Source organism: Eretmochelys imbricata, chromosome 8, assembly GCF_965152235.1.
Source record: "Eretmochelys imbricata isolate rEreImb1 chromosome 8, rEreImb1.hap1, whole genome shotgun sequence".
Classification (NCBI taxonomy): Eukaryota; Metazoa; Chordata; order Testudines; family Cheloniidae; genus Eretmochelys; species Eretmochelys imbricata.
In genome coordinates this window covers 22,376,049-22,389,525 of record NC_135579.1, presented here as the reverse complement: position 1 = coordinate 22,389,525, position 13,477 = coordinate 22,376,049, and the positions used below count along the sequence as shown (strand labels likewise).

At 45.8% G+C, this 13,477-nt stretch overlaps 1 protein-coding gene across 2 annotated transcripts; it reads right to left on the bottom strand.

Moving 5' to 3' along the window:
* Positions 1 to 679: 679 nt before the first annotated feature.
* Positions 680 to 12,429, bottom strand: LOC144268654 (E3 ubiquitin/ISG15 ligase TRIM25-like). Of its 2 annotated transcripts, XM_077823752.1 has the most exons (9): positions 11,424 to 12,203; positions 10,325 to 10,420; positions 9,186 to 9,419; positions 9,063 to 9,085; positions 7,531 to 7,667; positions 7,085 to 7,115; positions 3,110 to 3,147; positions 1,566 to 1,661; positions 680 to 1,114 (listed from the first exon to the last, which is right to left on the bottom strand). In XM_077823752.1, the coding sequence occupies exons 1-8, from the start codon at positions 12,045 to 12,047 to the stop codon at positions 1,591 to 1,593; spliced, it is 1,254 nt and encodes a 417-aa protein (XP_077679878.1). In that variant the 5' UTR covers positions 12,048 to 12,203; the 3' UTR covers positions 680 to 1,114; positions 1,566 to 1,590. The 2 variants fall into 2 exon arrangements, with proteins under 2 accessions (XP_077679878.1, XP_077679880.1); XM_077823754.1 differs by lacking the exon at positions 10,325 to 10,420 and having other exon boundaries at positions 11,424 to 12,429.
* Positions 12,430 to 13,477: the final 1,048 nt, after the last annotated feature.

The window sequence follows — 13,477 nt, the reverse complement described above, 5'->3', positions numbered from 1 at the left end:
GTGTTCCTATTCTGTAGGCTTTGATATAAAAACAATTATGATGCTCTAAAGTGAACGTGAGCTAATAATCACTCTTTATGGCAAAGTTTTCAAAATATTTTCTCTAATACAGTGGGCATCTAGGGGTTAATTGGGTTACTCAGAGTATTATAGGTTCGAGCCATGCTCCCCTATTCCCTTAATTCCTGTTTAATTAGTGTGTGTTTTCCCCGCACCCGTTTACATATAGTTGAATAAAGCAGCAGGTTCCCCGTCTGCCTGAGCTGCCCCAGAGAGACGCTATTCCGTGAGAGAGAGAAGAGCCCCTGGTTATTTAAAAGACTACATTTGGGCTGTAAATTAAGAAGAGAGGGATGTAGTACCGTGGTCATCCATGGGTTAACTGGGTAGAGTATTATGGTTTGGGCCATACTCCACCCCTCATTTCCTGTGGTTCCCCCCACAATCCTGTTTTTGTATATAGTTAAATAAAGCAGCACATTCCCAGCCTGCAGTACTGTAAGTGAAGTATGCTTCTTGTGAACTGATGAGTCCCTTTACACAATTTTCTTAATAGGATTACTATATGGTACTGAACTGTACAGCTTCCTGAAGTCCTGCCTTGTTTACTGTAGTCAACTGTAAGTAGACATGTCTTGAATACTAGAAATCTGCTTAATGGCATGAACTACTATAGCACTGACTTTACAAGTTTTTAATCATTTATTTGATTACTTCAAAACACATTGAACAGACGTCAAAAGCTTACACACATACAGCCACTATTTAGTCAGACATCACTGGTGACACGACTACAGCTTGGTGGATAAATACTCTGAAACAAGCCATTCCATGTGTTGGTGAGAAAGGGAGAAGGCCAAGCAACATGGGTTTTTACTGCATTCATTTTAATTCTTTGCATTCATATTCTATATTTTTATTTGCTGCAGGAAGTTTTTCTGGCAGGGACACTTGAAAAGTACCCAGAATTAATGGGCATTTTTGCAAATGTTGAACTTAATCTCTTTGTCTCAGTTTCCCCAACTTTTTCATGTCTCTTTATTACTTCTGGGAATCATGCGCCTTGCTGGAACCACTATTTCAGACACCACATCCTTTCCTTTCGTTGTATGTTCTAGAAATATAAAAGATTGAGAAGATTAACTTTGTCACCCTCAATAATGAATTATATTTGTATTAGTATGTTAGCAATATTTCTTAAGGGCTATTTAGCATTTCATCCTGTCCAGTGTTTTCTCCCGCTTTCTCATTTCAGTTAGGTTCTTGTTTTGTATGGAACATTTCGTTTGACACCAACAGAAAACTTGTCTCATAACCAAACCTACATTACAAACACAGAGCCCTAATAATGAGCTAAGGCTTTCTTTAAGACAGTTAATTACACAAGACTATTGTGTTAAAATGCTCAGCTGATATATAGGGTTTTGACAAAATAGTGTCTTAGAGAAATATGGCAAGCTGTTTTAAACACTTACTATCATGTCTGCGGCAGGGTGGATGCTAGAGAGGACAGGGATACTGTTTAATTATTCTGTGTAATTAATAAATTCCTCTTAGTACCTTACCTGCATTCACTGCCTTGTTCCCAGTCTATTTCCATGAAAATGGGGAAGTTCCAGAAAACATCGAATTTTTGTTAAAGAAAAAAGTGTTCGGATTACCTGGCAAAACAACCAAATATTTCAGGGAAATGTAATCATACTTAGGACTAGATTGTGAACCCTTCCTCCCACTGGTGAGCAGCTATCATACATGTAGCCCTGTTGAAATAAAATGTTACCACCACCCTGTTGAGTAGAACTGGCTGACATTTTTCCATCAGAAACAGGTTTGGATGGGAAATGACTTTTTTTTCCCTAAACCAAAATTTTTGAGGAAAATTTTCATTTCTTTTTTAAACGTTCAGGGTTTTCAATGAAACATTGTTAGAAAACTGAAAAGGCTTCCATTTTCTATTTTTTGCCTCACACCTGGAAAAAATCCGTAAAAATAATATTTTTTGCAAAAATTTTTACAGAAACAACTCACTATTTTCCAACCAGCTGCACTGTTTGGGCATTGGATTAGTAGCAACTGAAAGAGAATGCTACAAGTCACCGACATCATGTCCCGCAGCCCTTAGGTTTTTCTTCAAAGTCTCCTATCTAGTAGGCTTAATCCTGCTAAATTTATAAATTTTGACAAAAATAAGAACACAAAGTAGCATGGATGTAAGATCAGGGGGTGAAATTTTGGCCTCATTGAAGTCAATGGTAAAGCCCCCCTTGGCTTCACTGGGACCAGCATTTCACCGAAATCTTTATATGCTTGAGTTAACATTTTGCTACTTAGCTTTTGTTTTTTATGAAACATTGGATTAGACTCATCTCCTTTACAAGAGTCAATCTAAAGTCACTCCTGTATTTTCTGAAGCATAAAGGGCAATACAGTAAAAATCTTTTACTCCCACTAGTGAGCAGAATCTCATGGGAGTAGCTAAAGAAAAGAAGGCTGCACTGAACATCCATGTGGATGGCTAACTTAGCTGTGTAATGGGGAGGGAGGAGAAATGCCTTAATCACTGAGAAGCTGTTAAGGTGCTCACTGAATGAGGGAAGATAGCAGCACTGCCTCATTCACTTTGCAGTAAAACCACTGAAAGAGAAAAGGCAGTTATAGTAATAATTTTGCACATCAAGTAGGCATGCAAATGCACAGATGCTTTTTGAAATCTGAGCCTATATTCCCACCCACATTACTATTCAGTGGCAACCCAGTAACCAGGCCTGATCCTTATAGACTTCATCCACCTTCTGTTATAGTCAAAGGGAGTCTGCCTAGTCTTTCCTGGGAGCTAGATCAGGCCCCTAAGGAGCACTGAAGCAGAAGAATCCCTCCCTAAGGCCTAAATTCCAGGATGTCTCCTGTGTGTTTTCTAGCAGATATCAGCCTGGTGCAGATTTTGAGGACCATGCCCTGTACCTGTCCTCTGCATTCCCACTGGCCTCGCCTCTGACAGGAAGATCTGACAGAGCTTCACAATACAAAATGCAGGCGAGATACTTTCCCTGGAGAGAGGAGATATGGACCAGAGTCTTTAGGAGCAACAACAATATTTTTGAACCCTTACCTTGATAATGGAAATGATCTCTGAAGTCTGGAGCTGCTCTGTATGTCAGGAGACAACACTGAATATTAGTGCCCATTAAAACACAAGTTGCACTTTGGGGACAGAGTTGGGTATGAAATAAATTCATTAAGAGACAGAGACACGCAAAGCCCATTATTTTGAAAAGAAGAACAACCTCCTAGGGCCTGTTCCTACCCTTGTTGAAGCCAATGGATGAGTCTGGTTGGAGGAACGTAACTGTGACACCAGTGGACCAGGTGCCAGCTATTCCCGAGGCTGTAGGTGCCAGCTGAGCATGGATAAATTCCTAGCTGGAAACCAGACCAGCTCACCTGTATGTTATGTGATACAGCCTGGCCAGAGGACAGCAGGAGAGTGTTTTGTTTTTTTTTAAAGCAGAAAAAAAATTCTATTTGTGTAACACTTACAAGGAATCACCAAAAAGGATAAAGCAAAACTATGCAACAAAACAAAAGCAAACACAAGGTATAACACAGCAGCCTTCAGGAGGGAGAAGTGTTCAGGCTAGCCTGGTCCCAGAGCAGGGGGGCTTCCTCAACACTCGTGGTCTTCCACCCCCTTGAGTTACCTAGTGCCACGCCCAGTGTCACCAATTATTCCTCTCCTGAGAGTGCCCGACAAGATGGGCACGGCTGTGGGGTGGGCGGTTTGGGGGTGTGGGGGACATACACCACGTGTGATAGGACCCCTCCTAGGTGACAGTGATGATGGTATCCACAGCGGCAATGGCTGGGGCTGGGGTCTCTCGCTCTTCCCCTCAATCAAAGGGTCAGACGGAGGGAACCGGACGGGGTCACCGAGCAGAGAACCTCGGACAGCGCCCACCGCTCCTCGAAGGCGTCAAGGGAGTCGGTGGACGCCGCCCAGAGGAACTCCGCCCGGATATGTGAATGTACTGAGGATCGGAAAACGGCCCTACAATCGCAGGACGCTTCATTAGCCAACCTCCCCTCTCTGGTTTTATAAATGGCTGTTTTAGCTAGGGCTAGGAAGGGGTTAACCAGGAGATCTCGCGATTTTGTGGGGCCACGGATGGAGAGTGTGTAGATAAAAAGGTGAGGGGAAAAGTGGAGCCAAAAACGTAATAAAATATTCGTGAGGAGCCGGAAAAGGGGCTGCTGCCTGGCACACTCCAAATATACATGCGCCAGGGTTTCCCTCACATTGCAAAAAGGGCAAGTATCCGGGATGGGGGTGAACCGTTTCAAAAACACGCCCATGCTCACAGCTCCATGAAGGAGCTGCCAACTAATGTCCCCGACGGGCCTCGGGACCAAGGCGGAATACAGGCTGGCCCACCGGGGTTGCTAACCCTCTAAAGGTGGCAGGAGGTCCCGCCACTTTGTATCGGGGCGGGACACCAGGGTGTGGGTGTGAAGGGTGTGAAGCCTGAGTGTGTATAGATATTTCCGTGGCGCGATTTGGAAGCTGACCGGCTGCAGTGCATGCAGCCGGCTCGCAGTGAAAGGGTGAGGGGTTTGTTGGGATCTACGGGGTAGGGGCCCAATTGAAAGGTCCGGCGGGCCTGGAGTAGAGGGTGGGCAGGGTGCGCCCTCGTGCAGGGCTCGGTTGAGATAAGCCCAAGCAGCGGGTGTCAAGGCGGCCTTCACCTCCTGAAGTATGCGCCGGGGGGTACGGGGTCTGGAGAGCCCCATGCGCCGAGCGAGCGTCAGGGGATCCAGCCAGTCTCCCCAGTCGTAGTCCAGGAGATCTCCGACTCTCATGACTTCCGCCAGGACCAAACTCTGGCGCACCGAGCGGGACTCTGCCACCTGAACACGGAGCTGGGGGTTGTGTAGCAGGGGCCCGAGAGCAGGAGAGTGTTAGAAGGGAGCCTTATTCCCTGTAGAGGGAAGAAAGTTTGCTATAGATTAATTAAAGCACTTGAAGCAAATTAAACCACCTGAAGCCAGTCACATCATAAAACCCCCCTGCTTCAATCAGACAAGAGGAGGAGTTGAAACAGAGTAGACTGGCGTTGGAGCAGAGAGCAGTTTGGAAGAGCTGAAGCAAAGTGGACTAGCGTTGGAGCAGAGAGCAGTTTGGAGGAGTTGAAGCAGAGTGGATTGGTGTTGGAGCAGAGAGCAGTTTGGAAGAGTTGAAGCAGAGTGGACTGGCGTTGGAGCAGAGAGCAGTTTGGAGGGAAGCAGAGGAGAGTTTAGAGAAGTGCTGCGGTGGGCTAAAAAGACCAAGACCCTAGGTAAAGGGATACCTGGTTTGCGCAGAGGGAGGGTAGGAAGCCCCACAAGCTGAAGGGCAGGAAAGGGAAGTAGCCCAGGGGAAGGAACTGCTAGTTCTAGTGGTTTACCGCTATCCCTAGGGCCCCTGGGCTGGGACCTGGAGTAGAGGGTAGGCCTGGGTCCCTCCCTCTCCACTCCCCTCCTCTAGGACACTAGTGGGGCAGTTAATACCCCAGTTCAGGGGCAAGAAATGGTGCCCTGAACGCCCCCCCTCTCAGAAGAGAAAGCGTGAGACCGATCATAGTAGTGCTGGCAATTTGCCACAATTAGTATTGTTCAAAGATAGATATTAGACTTGTCAGGATGTGTTTTAGACTCTATAAAATGCTTGTAAGTTGTGCATGCGTTAATCTTACTTGTAATATCTGTATCCCATGCTATAAAGTAATATGTATGCAGGGTTCTTGTAGCCATGTTGGTCCCAGGATTCTAGACAGACAAGGTGGGTGAAGTAATATCTTTAATTTGACCAACCTCTATTGGTGAGAGACAAGCTTCGTAAGCTCAAAAGCTTGTCTCTCTCACCAACAGAAGTAAAACATATTACTTCCCCCACCTGGTCTCTCTAATAAGGTCATATGTAAGTTTTGCTTTATAATTATAAAAATGCTTGCTCTGAACTTGTGAACTCAGGCAGGAGGAGTGGTTCCCCAGCCCATCAAGGAGGACTATCAATATTAAGGGCCATTGTGAACCATCACAATACAAAGACAGGAAATAAAGATAACTGACATGAAAATTCTTCATCTCTTTGCTGTTTGGACTCTCACAGGGCTGACGCGAAGAAGTAAAAGTGGAGATCCCCAGGGTAGACCTGGGTTAGCCCTAAAAGACATTCAGTGCTGACAGATTACTACAGCTCTGCCACCTTTTGGAGCCATAGACTGTACCTCATATGTGTGTGTATATGTTGCCTGCTTTATCCCGCAAACAACTCTCTCATTTCTTTTTCCTAGTTAATAAATCCTTAGTTAGTTAAGTATAGGACTGGCTGCAAGCATTGTCTTTGGTGTGAGATCTGAGGAACAAATTGACCTGGGGTAAGTGACTGGTCTCTTGGGGCTGGGAGAAACCTGAATCTTTTGTGATCTTTGATGTAAGTGACCATTTATCACTAAGCCCAGCTTGACTGGGTGGCAAGATAGACTGGAGCACCAAGGGGGCTGTCTGTGACTCCAGTTGTAGTGGTTCAGGAGTTCACACTTGTTTCTGGGTTGGTGAAATCTAATTATAGCACATACAGTCAGCCTGGGGTCTCTACCCTGCTTTATGACAGTCTGCCTAAGGCTGGCACTCACTGTCATGAACCACTCCAGACAGTAAGTCTTAGAATTAAGTGGCCATAGTGAATTCTCACTTTTTGCATTCACACTCGACTTTCCACAAATACTCTGCTGTATGAATTAAAGTGTGCTCTTTGGGGGAGCACTTCTGCTGGCAAACCCCTTCGCTAGCATATTTGGGAAAAGCAAAGAGGCACAGATACACTCAAAGCAAATCTGTTTAACAACGTGAACAAATGTTTGTGGGGAATGTTTGAAGCATCAGTGCAGCTCCAGTTCTGAAGGAGGATAAAAGCAGTGAAATCTCTGTCCCTTTAGCCCAATACATAATGGCCTCCCAATGAAGAGCTGTGAACTTCTGGAAAATACAAAGGCTGGTTAGTGGCATTTGCAGTAAATATTTCAAAAGTGAAGAGAAGAAAGGGATTTACCTGTTCCTCTGTGTTTGGTTAACGAATTGACCTGCAAGGATTGAGAGAATGTCTTAGAAAGCTGCCAGTGTATTTGCAATATAAACAGTCATTTGGAATGTGTTGCTGTGGGGTCTTGATCCCATTATCAGAGGCAGCTTTGAAAATATGGGTCCACTGAGCAAACAAATGGGGTGGTTCCCTAAAGGTCTGACAAAGGGTGAGGTCTGGAATGCTGGGGCAGCTGGAAACTGGTTGGGGGAGGGGCTGAGGGGACAGGGTGCCATGACAGATGGCATACATCCACACCCATACATGGCCCCTATGGAGAAGGATCAAAATTTGCAGCACACAAGCAATGCTCAGTTGAATAAATCAGGGAGCTACTGCACAATTCTTGATAAAAGATGGCCATTTTCCACTACAGACCAGTAATGTTCTGTTACTAGTTTGGGTAGTTTACTTACTGTGCATCACTTGCATCAGTGAATCTAGGTTTGAGATATACTGCTGTGTCCAGCTTCTAACACCTGCAATTGTGGCCTGATCCAGCTGCATTGCTAATACTTCCATACTGTCAGTGCTGAAATCCTGATGATTAATCCTAGAATACCCAGACAGTCATTTAATCAGTGATCACCAATTAACAACTGGAAAGTGGACCATCTCTAAAGTTAGGTAGGTAGGTACCTAGTAATTAGCAGAGAATATACAGAGAGGAGAGCGCTTCGGCAACATAAAGTACAAAAGAAGTGTTTTGCATTACGATAACTCTTACAGTTATTATTAGTAACGTTACCTAGTATTGCTATTGATTACCACTGGGGGGGAACATTCAGATTTTGAAACTGTCTGATGAAAAATAGGACCACCTTTTTTCTAAACATTACTGAATATTATTGTTACTGCTGCGTAGCCACCAAGGTGACGAAAGAAAAATGCCAGACATATTAAACTGCATCAAGTGTCCGGGAAATGACCTTCTCTAAAGGTTAGATTTTTTATTTTAGATACAGCTGTGAGCTCTGACGTGTGTAAGGAGCACTGTCCCAAAGGTAGCCGTGGAGGGCATTGTGACTCAGTGCTACAAGTCATACCCTATCAGGGCTTGTCTACATGGGGAAATTTACTGACACTACTATACTGGTATAATTGTACCGTTCTAGTTATATTCTCCATGTGGATACTCTTATCCTGATATAAAAAGTGCTCTTTCTGGTGTAGCTTAAGTCACTTTGGAAGCGGCATAAACAAACGGAAAACATAGTCCAAGTCACAGTCTAACCCTGATTCTTATAAGGTGCAAAGGTGACGTTTTAAAATCCAAATCAACGTTAAAGCCAAATTGCTACGTGACCCTCAAGGGGACTTTTTATCACCACAACAAGCCTGTGATATCGCTCAGATGATTATTAATTTTTTGTACTGATAACCATAACAGATAGGTGTGCCAATAAGAAACTTACTAACCACCTGTGCCACTTGCAACAGGAGGCATCAACAACACTAAAACTACTATGACTATCCTCAAGCAGAGCGATGAGACCCCAAACTGAGCCAAATGAGACAGTTAACCCCTAACCCAAAAATGGAGCCTTGCACCTTCTTCTAAGTGCAGTAGTTTTGCCCAAGCACATTATACAAAGCTGTATACACATGACAAAGCATCACTCTCAATACAATTGAACCCTACACTGTGCTCATCTCTGGAAAATACAACTATGAGCTAATAAGCTCCAGTGGCTTCCCTTAGAGGTGGGTAATCAAGGCAGTGGCTTAGGACATTGAAAACTAATGGGGCACTATTGAAGTTACAGGTGAATCACTATCCATCCATATTTTGGGAGTGGTGAATTCTGACTCAAGACCAGACCTTGATTTGAGGGGCATTGGGACACAGAATGAAGACTTGGGACACAGAGAAGACTTTCGAGTTTTTAGAATTGCCAGCTCCCTACTGTGCCAAGGAATAAGACAAACCTTTTGGGGGAGAACTTACCTGTCTTGTGCCAGTTTAAATTCCTATAAAAATATTTCAAAAAAATAGTTTTAGTGCAATGCAGGGCAAGGGCAACCGCTTGAATGTTCATTTATTAAATCAGAGCTAAATGTTGCTGCTTACTCTGAGGAAGTGGAAAGGGTCTGTTTGCGCACTCAGCATCTGCAGGTTCTGAAGACCCTTCACAGCCTCATCTCTCTTCTTTTCTGTTTGCTTCTTCAGTGTGGCAATGTCTGACAGCTGCTTTTTCTCACTGGATTGTATGTTAGCCAGGATCTGCTTCTCCTTCTGATCCACCTCCGCCTTGATCTCTTTGAAGAGGTTTGACAGCTGAGCATTCAAAGTTTTCTTATTCAACTAAAAGAACAGGTAAGCAAATAAGGTGCTGGCTCAGGAATTCAGTACCACAGGTTAGTGTGTTTATTTATTAATTATATTATTATACCCAACATTTTGCAATACCAGATTTAAGAATTAAGTGGACAATAAGTATGTTTCACTTTTCCTCCGCACAGCCAAGTAATCACCGTAATCTGAAAATTATCTGGGTGTGATGAAAGGGAATAAAGCAGAGAAAGTTCAAATAGGTCATTATAGACTGAGAATTGCATTGGTTTACTCTGAAAATCCCATACTTACGTACAGCTCCTCTTTTAACAGAGAAAGAGAGCTTTAAGAACAAAGCAATGGGATTGATTAAGTGTGTGTAGTGATTTGACAAGGGAGCTGGGAGCCAGAATCCTGGGTTCTATTTCTGACTTGGTTGTGTGATTTTGCCTAAGACACTTAACCTCTCTGTTCCTCAGTTTACTCATTCTTAAATGAGGGATAAGAATAATGGGGATAAGAATAATAATAAGCAGCTAACTTACACTGGGAGCATTGTGAAAATTAATTAATTATTGATTGCAAATGGCTAGCCTTCTTCAGTGGCACTACTTATGTGAGTAACTGCTCACAAATGTGAATTAGGGTTGCACATTCAGCCCCAAAGTACTTGGAGATCTGTGGAAGAAAGACACTACAGAATGCAAACAAATATTCTTTGCCTCTGTCATTTTTCTTCACATTGGTGGTGGTTGTTTTTTAAGTTGCAGTCCCATGACCTGCAGAGCCCCATAGTGGGGTATTATTAATACAGATTTATTATTATGTCATCTTCACAGTCAGAAGGGGTTGCTAGAGAACATTGATCAGAATGCCATCTTTTTTTTTCTTACACGCCATTAAAGAAAGATACTTTGAATAATCCAGGGACAAACCTGGAGCTGATTCTCACTCTTCTGAAGCTCCCCTAAGGTTTTATTCATGGCACTTTTGTTTTCCTGCATCAGTTTCACAGTGTGAGAGAGAACAACCTAGTTAAAGGAAAACCAGCATTAAACACTATAACGGGAAAGCAACACTGATGGCTTTTATGGAGCTGATGAAATGAACAAGCGACCCTTTTATCTATCCCCTCTCAACAAATACGCGCACCCATTTGTTTCAAGTGAGCCACATAATAAGTTGTGTGCTTCTCGCCTCCTGCAACCCTCCTCCAAAGGCGTAAGACCATGAAGGAGTTGGAAAATGGAAACTTTCTTGGAATCCTTAATCAGAACTGATTTTAATTTTACCTAGAAATTGATCATTTGCATTATCATAGCACCCAGGAGCCCCAGGGATGGACCAGGACCCCATTGTGCTAAGAGCTGTGCAAACACAGAACAAAAAGACAGTCCCATATTCATTAGACACAATGTGACTGGGTAGGTTAAAGAGAGAAGTTGTACAAGTTTAGCTTATCACTTAATACCTGGTCTTGCAAACACTTATACACGTACATAACTTTACCCAGGTGAATAGTCCTATTATACCATTTGCAGGATCTGAACATAAGGTAGCAATAATGGATATTTACCCCAAACCTCTCTCCAGACTTATCTGCGTGGCAAGTGACCGACACACCGGCCAGGGCTTTCCCTGTATGCTATCTGGGACTATCACTGCACTCTAGCAGCGTCCACACAGGCCCACAATGGACTTCTATACTTTTGACCCTCACACATCATTACTTGAACTGAAATCTGCCTCCTGCCTTTAACTGAGTCTGACACAGCATAAAAAAGGAGCAATCAAGGACAATTTCCTGCTGATTACTACAATTTTCTCACTTTGGGGGTGAACATTAAGACCAGTTCATGAGTCACTGCCCTCCTCCTTTACCCCCTGTCCTGAATTACCTGGGGAATCCTTCCCTTACCTGCCTAGCACTTCCACACTGAACTATCACACTGAGCGTAGCTCTATAAGGGGCTGTACATAAAGATCTCCTTTGGAATTTGTGCCCATCGAGCAGAGATGCAGAAAGCCCCTTACCAGCTTCTTGTCATACTCCTCCTTCAGGGTGATGATGCTGTGGCCTTTGTGGGAGTCTGTGATAGAGCACATCATGCAGACAAAGACCAGGTCATCTTCACAGTAGCACTCTAGCAGCTTGCCATGTTCGCCACACTTCCTCTCCTGCAGGGAGCTGTTGTCACTGGGTTCTACCAGGACATGATCCTTCTGTGCAGCCTTGGCACTGTGTTTGCTCAGGTGGGCCTGACACAGAGATGCCTCACAGGTCAGACAGGTTTTCACTGCTGTGTGAGGCTGGTCCAGGCAGAAATCACAGGGGATTACCTCCTTCCCTTGCGGAGAGGCCTTCTCCTCGCCCTGCTTTCCCTTTGAAGAGGTGGTCTGGAACTTCTCCACTATGCTGCAGAGCTGGAAGTTCTTATGCAGCTCCAGAAAGGGCCCCAGCTGGACCTTGCACATAGGACAGGAGTAGGTGGCCTTGGCTTGCTGCTGGGCAGCCAGTGCTTTCTGGATGCACTCCTTGCAGAAGCTGTGATGGCAGCTCAGGGAGACCGGGTTCCTGTAGAAGCACAGACAGATAGGGCAGCTGAGCTCATCTTCCAGGTCAGCAGCTGCTCTGAATTCTTCCTCTGCCTCTGCCATGGCTTCAGAAACAACACCCTCCTAGCCAATCTGTGAGAAATGAAACTAAACTAAACAGGAAGCTGCTGGGCTTAGTGCCAACTGCAGAGACAAGCACACAACAGCAAAACCATACCAAAGTCTGTAAGGACCTCCCCTCTCCACCCTTTTAGGCTAAGACACCCACCCTCTGAGCTATCTGTTCTCTGGCTCCTCCTCCCACAAGCAAACAGATTTGCCACTTTCTTTGTGCCGGTTGCTTGGGTGGTATCTGCAGCTTTGGACCTTTTCGTCTCTTTCCTTCTCTCTCCCTCTGACACGTCCTTAAAATGACTATCAGGGCTGCCAGGAGAGTCAGCTGAGCTCCCGCCTCGGGAGGCTTCCCCCCGTCTGCGGCAGCCTCAGTGCGCCGCGCTGCCAGCGCTCTGGCCCACCGCTCCTGCCCGGCAGCGCAGCTGGCTTGGGCGGGGCTGAGAGCTCCTGCGGCTCTGAGCAGCATGGTAAGGGGGCGGGGAGCGGGGTGGTTGGAAAGGGGCAGGGGGTCCCGGGGGCAGTCAAGGGACAGCGAGCAGGGGGAGTTGGATAGGCAGAGTCCCGGGGGGGGGGGTGTAGACAGGCATTGGGGGAGTCAGGGGACAGGAAGCAGGGGGAGGTTGGATGGGGCAGAGATTCTGGGGAGGGTTGGATAGGCATGGGAGTCCCGGGGGGCCTGTCTGAAGGTGGGGGTGTGGATAGGGGTCAGGGCAGTCAGGGAACAGGGAGCGGGGCGGGGGGGGGTTGGATGGGTCATGAGTTCTGAGGAGGGTGGGAAGTGGGAGGGGGCGGATAGGGGGCAGGGGCCAGGCTATTTGGAGAGGCACAGTCTTCCCTATCCGGCCCTCCATATAGTTTCACAATGCGGATGTGGCCCTCGGTCCCAAAAGTTTGCCCACCCCTGCTTGATATAGTTTGTGAGCCCTCTAGTGGTGCTTTCTGTGTTGTGTAAGCTGCCTGAAACTAGTCAACAACAGTTAGTGCAATGGTTCTCAAACTTTTGTACTGGTGACCCCTTTCACAGAGCAAGCCTCTGAGTGCGACCCCCCTAATAAATTAAAAACACTTTTTTAATATATTTAACACCATTATAAATGCTGGAGGCAAAGCGGGGCTTGGGGTGGAGGCTGACAGCTCGTGACCCCCCCAGGTAATAACCACGTGACCCCCTGAGGCAGAGGTGGGCAAACTTTTTGTGATGAGGGCCACATCAGCGTTGCAAAACTGCATGGAGGGCTAGGGAAGGCTGTGCCTCCCCAAACAGCCTGGCCCCTGCCCCCTATCCGCCCTGTCCCGCTTACTGCCCCCCTCAGAACTCATGACCCATCCAACCCCCCTGTCCCCTGACTGCCCCCAGGACCCCCTGCCCTTATCCTACCCCCCCCCCCCAGCTTTCCGCCCCCTTACCATGCTGCTCA